The sequence below is a fragment of the Nerophis lumbriciformis genome, linkage group LG12 (genome assembly GCF_033978685.3).
Source record: "Nerophis lumbriciformis linkage group LG12, RoL_Nlum_v2.1, whole genome shotgun sequence".
Taxonomy (NCBI): Eukaryota; Metazoa; Chordata; class Actinopteri; order Syngnathiformes; family Syngnathidae; genus Nerophis; species Nerophis lumbriciformis.
Window position 1 is genome coordinate 26,071,964 of NC_084559.2, and position 15,184 is coordinate 26,087,147.

Here is a 15,184-nt window from a genome sequence, read left to right on the forward strand (position 1 = left end):
AAATATAAAATGCAGATTAACCATTTAAAATAAAAAATCTAAATGTGAGTTGTAGTGCTAAAGAATAAAAACCTGCCCTAGAAAGAAATACATACTGAAATATAAGATGCAGGTTAACCATTTAAAAAAAAATCAAAATGTGAGTTGTAGTGCTAAAGAATAAAAACCTGCCTATGAAAGAAATACATACTGAAATATAAGATGCAGATTAACCATTTTTAAAAAATCAAAAGGTGAGTTGTAGTGCTAAAGAATAAAAACCTGCCCTAGAAAAAATGCATTCTGAAATATAAGATGCAGATTAACCATTTTTTTAAAAAACAAAATGTGAGTTGTAGATACCAACTTTTTGTTAATGCTTTGGCAAAAAAAAGGTTATTCCCCTTGTTCGGGTTGAAATAATATATAAAAATAAGCGTTAAAAAATTAATAGCTCTCTGCCATTTTTATTTTGCAAAAGAAGCTCTCATAAAAAAAAGGGTTGGAGACTCCGGTACGCAACAAAAACTAAGAAAGAAGGCAAATTCCCCAAAATGTGGTTGATATAAAGGTAATCCACAAAAATGAATCATACATCCAATTGCAAGTGTCTGAGTTTACTATGGGAAATAATACAAATGCACAAATCAGGCAATATCTAATTTAGTCTTCTTTCAGCGGGGGTACAATATGATTATTCTATAATACAATAAAGAATAATCAATGGCATTCTTCAAATACAGATTTACATCAGAAAAATGCCTTCAAAAAAGCATTAAGCACTTCAGTCATCAAAGTTTGGGATATCATCATAAGAGTATCCCGGGTATCCTTTAGATGCACAGTAAGCTATTCGCAGGTGGTAAATTCCGGGAAGAAACACAAGGATTCCTATGATCAGGACGGGAATGGTACGATCCGAGTGCTGAAAGACAGAGAAAAACATGTCAATGCAATACAATATAACATCACCGTGACGATTATTATACTTACAGTAACGCCAAAGTATCCAGCCAAAAGAAGAGAGCCAATGATGATTAACAGAGAGCCGATTAGGAAGAGGACTGCAGCGAGTGCTATGGCTTTGTATGGGACTTTGGGTGGGCTTCTTTTGAACTGTAAACAAGGACAACATCGAATTAAAACACATTGAACTCACACTTAACTGCTTCACTCGGGGGCATCCTGACGTGAAATTCTATATGTCTAGAAGAAGTACATATAACAAACAAATAGATCCAAAGTGTTTTGTTTTAGGGAGTGTATTTCCATGTACATTATGTGCTAAGTGATCAATTTAGTAGTTTTCTTAAAGAGTCTGTCATGCAATGTGGGTTATCATATGTACGGAAAAATGTCGTGCGAATACACTTAGACACTCCTGATGTGCATATTCAAAACATGTGCGATTTAATAGTGACGTTTACCTTATTGGAAGAGAGTGTCAAAATATTAAAAAAAAAAGAAGCTTGGCTACAATTATAAACATGTTTTTATTTTCAGAATAATACCTCTATGACAGTGTCAATTAAAACCATTTTTAGAAAATTTGAATATTGAATGGAGCTGCTCATTAGATTGTGCAGATGTATTAGCGGTGTGACGTTTGCGAACGAATCAAGTCTTTTAAATGTTTTTTTAAGTGAATAATGAGAATTGAGCCGTTAATTTGGGAGCTGTTTTTTATGCACATGCAGAGGCAGTGTCGGTAATTATAAATGATAAATAAATACATCTTTAAATAAATGAGTCATAACTCATAATTGAAATTAAAGGCATTAAAAAAGTATCAAGTATATGTGATTAATTTATCTAATGTAAAATTACATTGAATGATTTGATCATTTAATTATTTCAATATTTTATTTTAGTTTAAAGATTTGATTAATGATTCAATAAATTAATGACACATTTAGTGACATTATGACATTATTTAAATATTAATTTAGTTGGGTCCCATTTGGCCTGTGTAAGTGCTTCAAGAATTTATTTTGTTTGTATAAATTACACACAAATACATCCATCCATCCATTTACTACATACATATTTAAATAATTAGTTAAGAGGTACTAATGAAATTATTGAATAAATCATTGTGAAATAATGAAATTAATAATTATTCAAATAATCAAACAATTAAATAATGAAATAATAAAATCAATGATTAATTGTTAAATTTTTCGGAGTATAAGTCGCACCGGAGTATAAGTCGCACCTGCCGAAAATGCATAATAAAAAAGGAAAAAAACATAAGTCGCACTGGAGCCCGTCCAAACTATGAAAAAAACTGCGACTTATAGTCCAAAAAATACGGTAAATGTAATTTTATATCAAATACATTGATGATAATTTAATGGGTTATACTTGTATAGCGCTTTTCTACCTTCAAGGTACTCAAAGCGCTTTGACACTATTTCCACATTCACACACTGATGGCAGGAGCTGCCATGCAAGGCCCTAATCAGGATTTATGGTGAAGTGTCTTGCTCAAGGACACAAGCTGGGGATCGAACCAGGAACCCTCGAGTTGCTGGCAAGGCCGCTCTACCAGGCGAGCCACGCCGTCTCCATATTTAATACCAATTAACATGTATTAGTCACACATTTAAGTAATTATTTAAAGATTTATTATTTCATCAAAAGGCGTCCCATTCGGCCCATGCTTTTCTGGTTGGATGTGGATGTGTAAAAAATGTGTAAAATAGTTCACATGTACACACAATTACGATTTTGTATTCATGTTTTTATCATGTGCTCATTTTTCTTCCAGTTTTATTTACATTTGTTATAAACATTTTATTCTTACTTATAATTTGTATATTTTTTCTGTATTGGTAAAATGCAAAGTTGTTGTTCTTTTAGGAAAATTAGTGACGTCCTTGTCAAAAGAACAAGGATGGACTTTATGGAATGTTTACAATGAAAATAATAAATATATAGTCAATATTTCAGAATAATTCTTACCAATAAAGCAGTGGTTCTTAACCTGGGTTCAACCGAACCCTAAGGGTTCGGTGAGTCGGGCTCAGGGGTTCGGCGGAGGTCAAGACACACCCGAACTCATCGTGTAAATAAAAACTTCTCACTATCGGCGTATTACGGATACGGCAACAGCAGAAGTCAGACTGATTTGCAGGTGTGTAATTTGTTGTGAGTTTATGCACTGTGTTGGTTTTGTTCTTTGAACAAAGTGATGTTCACGCACGGTTCATTTTGTGCACCAGTAAAAAAAACATGGTAACACTTTAGTATGGGGAACATACATGAAAATTAGTAACATATTGGCTCTTAATTAGTCATTATTAAGTACTTATTAATGCCTTATTCGGCATGGCCTTATTATAACCCTGGCCCTAACCCTCTAACCCTAACCAAATAACTCTAAATTAAGTCTTTATTACTTAGAATATGTTCCCCATACTAAAGTGTTAAAAGTGTTACCAAAAACATATAACTTTGTCTTGAATTTGAAAAAAAACATCATTTTATTTTTCACTAAAGAAGGGTTTGGTGAATGCGCATATGAAACTGGTAGGGTTCGGTACCTCCAACAAGGTTAAGAAACAGAGGTGTGGACTCGAGTCACATGACTTGGACTCGAGTCAGACTCGAGTCATGAATTTGATGACTTTAGACTCGACTTGACAAAATGTAAAAAGACTTGCAACTCGACTTAAAGTTAAAGTTAAAGTTAAAGTACCAATGATTGTCACACACACACACTAGGTGTGGCGAGATTATTCTCTGCATTTGACCCATCACCCTTGATCACCCCCTGGGAGGTGAGGGGAGCAGTGGGCAGCAGCGGTGGCCGCGCCCGGGAATCATTTTTGGTGATTTAACCCCCAATTCCAACCCTTGATGCTGAGTGCCAAGCAGGGAGGTAATGGGTCCCATTTTTATAGTCTTTGGTATGACTCGGCCGGGATTTGAACTCACAACCTACCGATCTCAGGGCGGACACTCTAACCACTAGGCCACTGAGTAGTAGACTTTAACATCAATGACTTGTGACTTCACTTGGACTTGAGCCTTTTGAATTGACATGACTTGACATGACTTGCTACTTTCCCCAAAACCCAAAGATGAAAAAGTTTTTTGGGAGCGCTCCGTATTTTTCATTGTGTACTTGTCTATCAGCGTTGCATGTGTCAGCTGGTGTGGTCTCAGTACAACAGCCAATCAAATTAGATCTACTTTGTTTTCATCACACAGCATTCATCCAATCAAATTGCAGGACAACCAACGAAGAAGACATGTCCAAACCACACGCCAGTGAACAAAAAATGATACCTAAAATAATTTTGTTTGGGTATAAAAATTACGAGGTGGTCAACACAAAACGGTTCGCAGTATGCAACACATGCGGTTCGAAAATTACTGATGGAGAGGCAACAACTTCCAACTTCGTCCGGCATTTGAAGTTGCACAAAGAGCGGTAAGTTTTGAATGTAAGATAACGTTTATTGGCTAAGTAACGTGACTTTTATTTGCTGTGTAGTGAGGCTGTAAACTCACTGCTAACGTTATAACGTTATTGCAAACACGGGAATCTGTTGCAGTTCACTACCTTATTCATACTTTTTGTTCAGTGATTTTTTTTAAGCAGGGTTACGTTAGTCAATATATCACACGTAACGTTAGACGGCGGTCAGCAGCACCGCGTATTTTAGCCACCTAAAAAAAGACAAAAATAGTAAAATAAAGGTCAGTTAAAATGTATACTATATTATGAATATGTGTACCGTTTTAGCTAGCTTTCTGACATACTGTTGGTTGTTTACCTCAGTGGTCCCCAACGGTACTGGTCCGTGGATCGATTGGTATCGGGCCGCACAAGAAATAAATTTTTTTTTTTTTCTTTTTTTAATTAAATCAACATAAAAAACACAAGATACACTTACAAGTAGTGCACCAACCCAAAACAACTCTCTCCCCCCTTTTGTTCTGGGCATTGAACATGAAGACTCTTCCTTCACTGTTCCGAGTGGCCATGAGAGTCTTGGCAGTGCCTGCCTCCAGTGCTCCAGTGGAGCGAGTTTTCAGCCATGGTGGCATCATACTACGCCCCCATCATGCACAAATGACTGACAGACTCTTGGCTAATTTGGTCTTTTGCAAATGCAATGCAGCATAGGGCCCTGACATATAAAAAGTACAACTTTTTTGTTATGTTCACGTATATGTCATGTTTTTTCAATGTTAACACTTTTGTACAAATAAGTACATTTGCACTTTATTTTTCAATGTGTTTGTTCTGTAAAGGAATGAGTTAATGTTTAAAATGACTGGTTAATAGTGCTATTATAAAGTGCAATGTCAGCACAATTTTCTTTCCTGCAATCTAAAATGCACTTGTTTTAATAAATAAATACAGCGTTTGAAAAGCATACACAATCTGTGTTAATATATTAGTCTGTGGTTAAAAGGACTTGAAAGGACTCGAAACTCAAAATGCAGGACTTAGGACTTGACTTGAGACTTTCCAGTCTTGACTTTGGACTTGACTCGGGGCTTGCCTGTCTTGACTCGGGACTTGACTCGGACTTGAGGGCGAAGACTTGAGACTTACTTGTGACTTGCAAAACAATGACTTCTTAATAAGAACCACTGCAATAGAGTAATGTTGGTATACATTTAAATTATTCCGGGCCACACATTATCTAATAATTGTTACCGGTGATTGTTTCTAAAAAAAATAAAATAAAATAAAAGAGAACCATGTCTTTTTAAGCGGTTCTTTGAAAAAAACGACTCCCCAAGATCCGGCTCCCTTGAAAGAGCCATGAATCCCAATATAGCCGAGTAAATATATCCAAAATTCAGTTAGAAAACAAGCCGCTAGATGGCAGAAATAACTTAAAAATAACAGCTTCAGTTTCTCGACCTACTTTTATAGTCCAAACCTGAGGTAACTGCTTTTTAACAATACAACCGGATCAATGACTCAAGATTTGAGATGGTATGATTCTCTTCTATATGGTATCACAAAGCAAACAATAAATAGCAGTGACTTTGTACACCAAAAAAATGGCGTTTCAAATTAATTTCAAGGCAGTACATACCACACATAGTCCTATGATATGTTTGAAAAAAAGCAAACTAAAAAAAGAATGCATTTAGCAAGCCGTTCTCACCTGTAAATCAATATATCCGTCGTCATGAGTGGACAACCTGGAGTACTTCACCTTAGTCGAAGGAATACCGTTGGACACGATGCTACGAGCTGGCATCTTTCATTAAAAGCGGTTTACTGCTTATTTGAATAATGTTGTCTATAAGGACATTGACGACGCAAATATCATCATTCAGAGGAGTCACCCAGCAGTCAGTAAACACAAAATACGTACAGATGAGATTATAGCGTTCGCTCGACGAAGTAAAGCGCTTCCGTGTTTTAGTACGCATGCGCGAAGTGCTGGTATAAACTGAAGTTTTTTAGATTTTTAACAACCTTTACTGCGTTAATAATATTTTAAACAAAACACCATAGAAGTAAACAATAAATAAATATTATTTAAATTAATGCCATTGTTTATATATATTTTTGTTGTTGTTGTTGTTGCGTAAACTCGACGGTTCCAAATCACCCGCTAGAGGGCGCTGCCGAGTCTCAGAAATGATGACCAGTGGCCACAATGAGCTGCAGACTTGAAAAGCTGCTGTCAGGATTTATATGTGTGCATGCTCATTTCCTGAGGGGGTCACTTTTGTGATCACAATGTGCTCAGTCTCCCAAGATAACGTTTCTGTCTAGGCTGCGGCTTTGCGAATAAATCATATGACAGATGATGATATTCCAGAGATTTTTTCCCCCTGTCTGTCTGAAATGTTTTTCTTTATAAACCTCTTAAGGCCCAAGCTGTTTGTTTACATGCTTTTTTTTATTTCTCTTTGCTATTTGGGCTCATTGGACCCTAATTTGAATAAAAACTAAGAATCATCTTTTTATATGATGTACTTAGTCCATAAGTAACAAATGTGTGCTTCATGTTTAGTTTTTTGATTGATTGATTGAAACTTTTATTAGTAGATTGCACAGTGAAGTACATATTCCGTACAATTGACCACTAAATGGTAACACCCCAATAAGTTTTTCAACTTGTTTAAGTCGGGGTCCACTTAAATTGATTCATGATAAAGATATATACTATGTTCATAATACAGTCATCACACAAGATAATCATCACAGTATATAAATTGAATTATTTACATTATTTACGATCCGGGGTGTGGGATATGGAGGGGCGGGGGGGGTTGAGTTTGGGTGGTATCAACACTTCAGTCATCAACAATTGCATCATCAGAGAAATTGACATTGGAAGAGTGTAGGTCTGACTTGGTACATACAGTATGTACAGCAAGTATTGGACACAGAGAGAGAGATCAGAAATTATAAGAAAAAGTGACTACATTTGATTGTTTACAATCCGAAGAGGTATGATGAGGAAGGAAGGGTGTTAGTTTAGGGTTGAAGTTGCCTGGAGGTGTTCTTTTAGTGCGGTTTTGAAGGAGGATAGAGATGCCCTTTCTTTTACACCTGTTGGGAGTGCATTCCACATTGATGTGGCATAGAAAGAGAATGAGTTAAGATCTTTGTTAGATCGGAATCTGGGTTTAACGTGGTTAGTGGAGCTCCCCCTGGTGTTGTGGTTATGGCGGTCATTTACGTTAAGGAAGTAGTTTGACATGTACTTCGGTATCAGGGAGGTGTAGCGGATTTTATAGACAAGGCTCAATGCAAGTTGTTTTACTCTGTCCTCCACCCTGAGCCAGCCCACTTTGGAGAAGTGGGTAGGAGTGAGGTGTGATCTGGGGTGGAGGTCTAGAAGTAATCTGACTAGCTTGTTCTGGGATGTTTGGAGTCTAGATTTGAGGGTTTTGGAGGTGCTAGGGTACCAGGAGGTGCATGCGTAATCGAAAAAGGGTTGAACGAGAGTTCCCGCCAGAATCTTCCGTGACGTGCTAATTCTTATTTTCACACTTTTTTTCCCCAAATTCCATTGTATGTTATACTCTTCTGACACCACAAGATGGCAGTATAAGTGTCCACATAAGCGGCCATAAGACCCCAATTCAGTAGTGTACACAATTTTGGAAATAAGAGCTAAAAGATGCTGTCCACGCATGTGACCACTAAGGCCTTTAGAGGTTTTAAGGTACAAATATAATATTGTCATACGTTTCATGACCATTTTTTAAATTGTATTTTTTTAATCAAATCACAATGTTTAACTAGAGGAGGCAATTTCTGAAGGAATTGCGTGTGAATGCTCCAATGCTGAAGTTGAACTGAAATGCTGACAGAATGTAGTATGAATGTAAGATTAGTTTGAATGTTGGAATGGTTTGAACGTTGAAAAGCTGAAGCTGGAATGAAATGCTAATGGAACGTAGGATGAATGTAGAAATGGTTTAAATGTTGAAATAGTGTAAACGCTGAAATAGTTTGAATGTTGGAATGGTTTGAATAGGTTGAAAAATGTGGGAACTGCAACTTGGAAAAATGTCCTATTCATTTCAATGGAAACGTCCTGGAAATTTGGGGATTTTGGGAAAAGCGTGATTTTTTTGAAAATGATTGGGAGCATGAATGTCCGGAATGAGCTGAATTGTTTGGAGTTGGAATTGTTTAAATCGGTCAAGAAATGTTGAATTAGTAACAGTTAAGAAATTCCTGGAAATTCGGGAAAACTGGGAACTTTTCTGGTTCCTTAACCAACTTGGTTTTTGTCCTGAATATGAGGAGTGTTTTGACAGTGGAACGGTTGAAATGGGTTGAAAAATGTGAAAGGAGTAGTCGAACTTAAGAAGGCTGGAAATAGCTTACCAAAAAACGGGAATTCCTGGAAATTTGTTGAATGTGGAAAAATAGTAGTTTGAATATCCAGGATGAGTTGAATGTGTTGAAGGTGGAATGGTTTAAATCGGTTGGAGAATGTGGGAATTGTGGAAGTTTGAAAAATTAGCAATTCGTTTGGAATGGGGAAAATGCAAAAAAAAAGGAATTCGGGAATTTTTTTTGAATTGTTGAAGTCAAGCCCACAATTCTTGAACAGGCTAAATATTTTGAAGTTGGAACGGTTTGAATCAGATGAAAAATGTGAGAGTTGTGGAACTTTGAAGAATGTCCCATTAATTTCAATGGGAATTTTAGAAAAAAATTGGGAATTTCGGGAAAAGCGGGAATTTTTTGGAAAATTGTAAAAAACTTGATTAGTCAGAATGAGCTCAAATGGTTGGTGTTGAAATGTTTCAAATCGGTCAAGAAATGTTGAAGTAGTAACATGTTGAATTGAGAAATGGTATTACGGAATTCCTGGAATTTCAGGAAAACCGGGAATTTTTCCAGTTCAAAAAACAATTTCATTTTTTTTCCTGATTAAGAAAAATGTTTTGACGGTGGAACGGTTGAAATGCGTTGAAAAATGTGGAAGGAGTAGTCGCCAGAAAAAAGGGTGGAAATATGGCTTTGGAAAAGCAGTAATTCGGGAAAATATTGGATTTTTTTTTACTTGGAAAAATGATAGTTTGAATTTCCAGAATGGTGGAATGTGTTGAAGGTGGAATAGTTTGAATACGGTAGGTTGAAAAATGTGGAAATGGTGAAAGTTTGAAAAATGGCCAATTCATTTTGAATTGAAAAAATGTCCCGGAAAACCTGGAATTCTGGAAAATCCTGGATTTTTTTTTTTTAACTTGGAAAAATTATAGTTTGAATTTCCAGAATGGTGGAAAGTGTTGAAGGTGGAATGGTTTGAATACGGTAGGTTGAAAAATGTGGAAATGGGGAAAGTTTGAAAAATGGCCAATTCATTTTGAATTGGAAAAATGTCCCGGAAAACCTGGAATTTTGGGAAATCTGGGAATTTTTGGAATTGGTCAAGGGAAAGCCCGCGATTCCCGAATAGGTTAGAAGTTGGAACGGTTTGACGGTTTAAATTGGGTGAAAAATGTGGAAGGTAGAGCGCGCCAAAATCTGGAGAAGAAGAATAATAATAAGTTGAATAACAAATAGATGGATTTTGGTGTAGAAAACCACATGTGTGAATGCTTTGGAGCATTCACACAATAACAAGTAAATCCCCTGCTGCAGCATTTCTTTGTAAAGCTTATTTGAAAGAATCTCATTGTTGAGATGTCATACCATGCCCTCCAGGTATTGACATTGTCCCCACCGTGCATAAAAATAGGCTTTGCTATACGAAGAACACAAAATGCACAAAACCACAACATTTGCAGAAAATTCCCCAGAAATGAATACATAAAGCTGCTGTGATCGGGGTATCGTTGACCCTGCTAGCCCTTTGCTCTGCTCATGTGTTGGAAAATTGGACTGTCACTTGGACAGATATAGAGTCTCCTGTAGGCCGAATTCACATTGCTGCCTTGCCCTACAGGGGTCATCATTATATGACCCAGGCTTTCTGACAGGTTCAATGATGAATGTCCACAGGTTGTAAATATAGCCATTTCTTCCTTAGCAGTGATAATACACTGAATGCATATTTATAATAGAAATGCTGGGGGGAAACCAATAACAAACTCCCAAAGTACACCTTTGTGGTGGCCATGATGAGTATGATGGCTGACTTTGACAGCCAGTCGCAATGCTACACCTTTTAGACTTCCTGAGATGTGTAAAGATGAAAGCGACAGTTTGCCGTTCCCCTGAACAGGCATCACCATGCAGGATTGGCACAGCAGAATCATTGGGGTGGTGCCGAATGACCACATCACTGAGACGTGTAAGCAACGAGAGACAGAACAAAGGCCCACCAACAGCCATAGACGAGGCTGTAAACAAGGTAATAAAGAAGGTGATCTGTGTTTTCTCTCACGATACTCGAGGGGATGCTGAGCCTCAAAATTATCCCTTTATGTTTCATAATGTATTCTCGTGGCGCTGCAGTGCTTAGTGGTAGAATGGCACAAATCCATGTGCATCATGAAGGACTACACTATGTCTAGCCACAACCTCTGAACTTGTTTTTTGTGACCACTTTGACCCATGCACAAATGCAATGCAAATAACCACATGTATCCACTTAAGGTTGTCGAAAGTATCGACGCTTTGATCCTAAGTCAATACCAACATGCAAGGTTCACATCGATTAGGGTTGTACGGTATACCATACCATACCATACCAACTTTATTTATAAAGCCCTTTAAAGACAAGCACAGTTGAAAAACAAAGGGCTGTACACCACAAAGAAATAGAGGCAAAGGACAGACTAAAAAATAACATTTAAAACAGAAATAAAAATACACAATTAAAAAGCAAATATAAATTACCCTAAGAACAGTTTGTTAGATAAAAACAGTTTAAAAGTTAAAAACAGTTCAAAAAGTTAAAAGCTAAAAACAGTTCAAAGTCTACCGGTATTAGTATAGTACCGCGATACTAATGAATCATATTCGGTACTATACCGCCTCTGAAAGGTACCGGTCCCCCACGCCCCCACGCCCATACTTGCCAACCCTCCCGATTTTCCCGGGAGACTCCCGAATTTCAGTGCCCCTCCCGAAAATCTCCCGGGGCAACCATTCTCCCGAATTTCTCCCGATTTCCACTCGTACAACAATATTGGGGGCGTGCCTTAAAGGCACTGCCTTTAGCGTCCTCTCTCACCTGAAAAGGAGACTATTATATATGTCTCCGTTATCCTTAGGTTTATCTATAACCCATAAAGTAGGCTGGCACGGAGCTATTTCTCAGCGTGTGTTTATTCCAGCCGGCACGTTAATACACTGACACACAACATCCGGATTCCCATCATGCATTGCTTCAAAACTACGGCAAGTAGTAATGTCCAAAAACATAACAGAGACGAAGCAGAAGAACGAAGAAACGACATGGCGACGACGAGTAAGAAGAAGTACGCTTGCAAGTTCCAAAATTATTGGAAAAATAATTTCAGTTCATCCAGGACAGTTTGAAGGGGAAGGGGTAAGCTGCCCGCAAATTTTGTAGATCAGACTTCTCCATTGAACACGGTGGCCGAACGGATTTACTCATTCATGAACGGATTATTTATATATATATATATATATATATATATATATATATATATATATTTTTTTTTTTTTATATATACAGGTAAAAGCCAGTAAATTAGAATATTTTGAAAAACTTGATTTATTTCAGTAATTGCATTCAAAAGGTGTAACTTGTACATTATATTTATTCATTGCACACAGACTGATGCATTCAAATGTTTATTTCATTTAATTTTGATGATTTGAAGTGGCAACAAATAAAAATCCAAAATTCCGTGTGTCACAAAATTAGAATATTACTTAAGGCTAATACAAAAAAGGGATTTTTAGAAATGTTGGCCAACTGAAAAGTATGAAAATGAAAAATATGAGCATGTACAATACTCAATACTTGGTTGGAGCTCCTTTTCAATCAATCAATCAATCAATCTTTATTTATATAGCCCTAAATCACAAGTGTCTCAAAGGGCTGCACAAGCCACAACGACATCCTCGGTACAAAGCCCACATACGGGCAAGGAAAAACTCACCCCAGTGGGACGTCGATGTGAATGACTATGAGAAACCTTGGAGAGGACCGCATATGTGGGTAACCCCCCCCCCCCCTCTAGGGGAGACCGAAAGCAATGGATGTCGAGTGGGTCTGACATAATATTGTGAGAGTCCAGTCCATAGTGGATCCAACATAATAGTAAGAGTCCAGTCCATAGTGGGGCCAGCAGGACACCATCCCGAGCGGAGACGGGTCACCGACACCAGCAGATGACATGGCACCCCAAACCATCACTGATGGTGGAAACTTTACACTAGACTTCAGGCAACGTGGATCCTGTGCCTCTCCTGTCTTCCTCCAGACTCTGGGACCTCGATTTCCAAAGGAAATGCAAAATTTGCATGGTTGGGTGATGGTTTGGGGTGCCATGTCATCTGCTGGTGTCGGTCCACTCTGTTTCCTGAGATCCAGGGTCAACGCAGCCGTCTACCAGCAAGTTTTAGAGCACTTCATGCTTCCTGCTGCTGACCTGCTCTATGGAGATGGAGATTACAAGTTCCAACAGGACTTGGCGCCTGCACACAGCGCAAAATCTACCCGTGCCTGGTTTACGGACCATGGTATTTCTGTTCTAAATTGGCCCGCCAACTCCCCTGACCTTAGCCCCATAGAAAATCTGTGGGGTATTGTGAAAAGGAAGATGCAGAATGCCAGACCCAAAAACGCAGAAGAGTTGAAGGCCACTATCAGAGCAACCTGGGCTCTCATAACACCTGAGCAGTGCCAGAAACTCATCGACTCCATGCCACGCCGCATTAACGCAGTAATTGAGGCAAAAGGAGCTCCAACCAAGTATTGAGTATTGTACATGCTCATATTTTTCATTTTCATACTTTTCAGTTGGCCAACATTTCTAAAAATCCCTTTTTTGTATTAGCCTTAAGTAATATTCTAATTTTGTGACACACGGAATTTTGGATTTTCATTTGTTGCCACTTCAAATCATCAAAATTAAATGAAATAAACATTTGAATGCATCAGTCTGTGTGCAATGAATAAATATAATGTACAAGTTACACCTTTTGAATGCAATTACTGAAATAAATCAAGTTTTTCAAAATATTCTAATTTACTGGCTTTTACCTGTGTATATATATATATATATATATATATATATATATATATATATATATATATATATATATATTTAAAAAAAATATATATATATAAGAAATACTTGAAAATATATACACCCCCCCATCTCCCGAATTCGTAGGTCTCAAGGTTGGCAAGTATGCCGCGCCCCCATCGTCGTCACGTCATGTCATTGCTGGTTGCGCACAATCACGGAGTACTTACAGGCACACACAGTGTGTGGACAGAAAAGGGAGAACGGACACATTTTGGCTTAAAAACAAACAATAAAGGTGAAGTTATAACACTGAAACACCCTCAGGAAGAGGTGCTTTAAGACATGGCTAGCTAGCTAGCGACGAACGTCCATTCGCAGTCTGCAGTGTCGTAGCTACTTCTAAATCACTAATCCTCGCCTCCGTGGCGACAAATAAAGTAAGTTTCTTACAAGTATCATCCCTGCAGGACGAGGAATAGCTAAACATGCTTCACTACTATGTAGCTCACCGGAGTCAAAATGTAAACAAACGCCATTGGTGGATCGACACCTAACATCCATTGTAATGATGCCAAGTACAATAGCGTATCTAGTCGATACTACTTTGATTACGTCAATATTTTTTGACAGCACAACATCTTCTTTCGTTTAAAAAAAAAAAATCATATTACCGGTATGTTTACAAACTCAGGAAATATGTCCCTGGACACATGAGGACTTTGAATATGACCAATGTATGATCCTGTAACGACTTGGTATCGGATTGATGCCCAAATTTGTGGTATCATCCAAAACTAATGTAAAGCATCCAAACAACTAAAGAATAAATTATTATTACATTTTAACAGAAGTGTAAATAAAACATGTTAAAAGAGAAAGTAAGCAGATATTAACAGTAAATGAACAAGTAGATTAATAATAAATTTTTTACCACTTGTCCTTAATAATTTTGACAAAATAATAGAATGATAAATGACACAATATGTTACTGCATATGTCAGCAGACTGAATTAGGGAGCCTTTGTTTGTTTACTTACTACTAAAAGACAAGTTGTCGAGTATGTTCACTATTGTATTTAAGGACAAACTTGCAATAAGAAACATATGTTTAATGTATCGTAAGATTTTTTTGTTAAACTAAAGCCAATAATGCAATTATTTAGAAAAGTATCGAAAAGTACCGAAAAGTATCAAAATCATTTTGGTACCGGTACCAAAATATTGGTATCGGAACAACACTAACATTGATACCTACTTTTTTTAGTATTGTCAATAGTGAATACTGTACAACATTTTTCACTGAATCAGCGCTGAAAAACAAACACCCGCTGTCTTAAAAAATGAGCCAAGGTTTTCGTGTATTTACTTGGTCATGGAGGCTTGTCACGGATGTGGATTTGGTGCTTTCGATTTGCCTTAGTGTAACCCAGGTGGATTCAAACCCTTGACCTTATCGCACACCACACGGGGATGCAAACTCTACTTGTACGCATTAGAGGCGAGTGTGCTGACCACCGAACTAAAAGCCCATATTGGCTAGCTCGGCGGCCAGCACACTATTGAAGTTGTCGGGCACTGA

General features: G+C 37.5%; 1 protein-coding gene across 1 annotated transcript; it reads right to left on the minus strand.

Annotated features, from left to right (window-relative positions):
- Positions 1 to 460: 460 nt before the first annotated feature.
- tmem230b (transmembrane protein 230b) lies at positions 461 to 6,372 on the minus strand. Its single transcript, XM_061986207.1, has 3 exons — positions 6,117 to 6,372; positions 973 to 1,095; positions 461 to 904 (listed from the first exon to the last, which is right to left on the minus strand). The coding sequence occupies exons 1-3, from the start codon at positions 6,210 to 6,212 to the stop codon at positions 764 to 766; spliced, it is 360 nt and encodes a 119-aa protein (XP_061842191.1). The 5' UTR covers positions 6,213 to 6,372; the 3' UTR covers positions 461 to 763.
- Between the last annotated feature and the right edge of the window lie 8,812 nt (positions 6,373 to 15,184).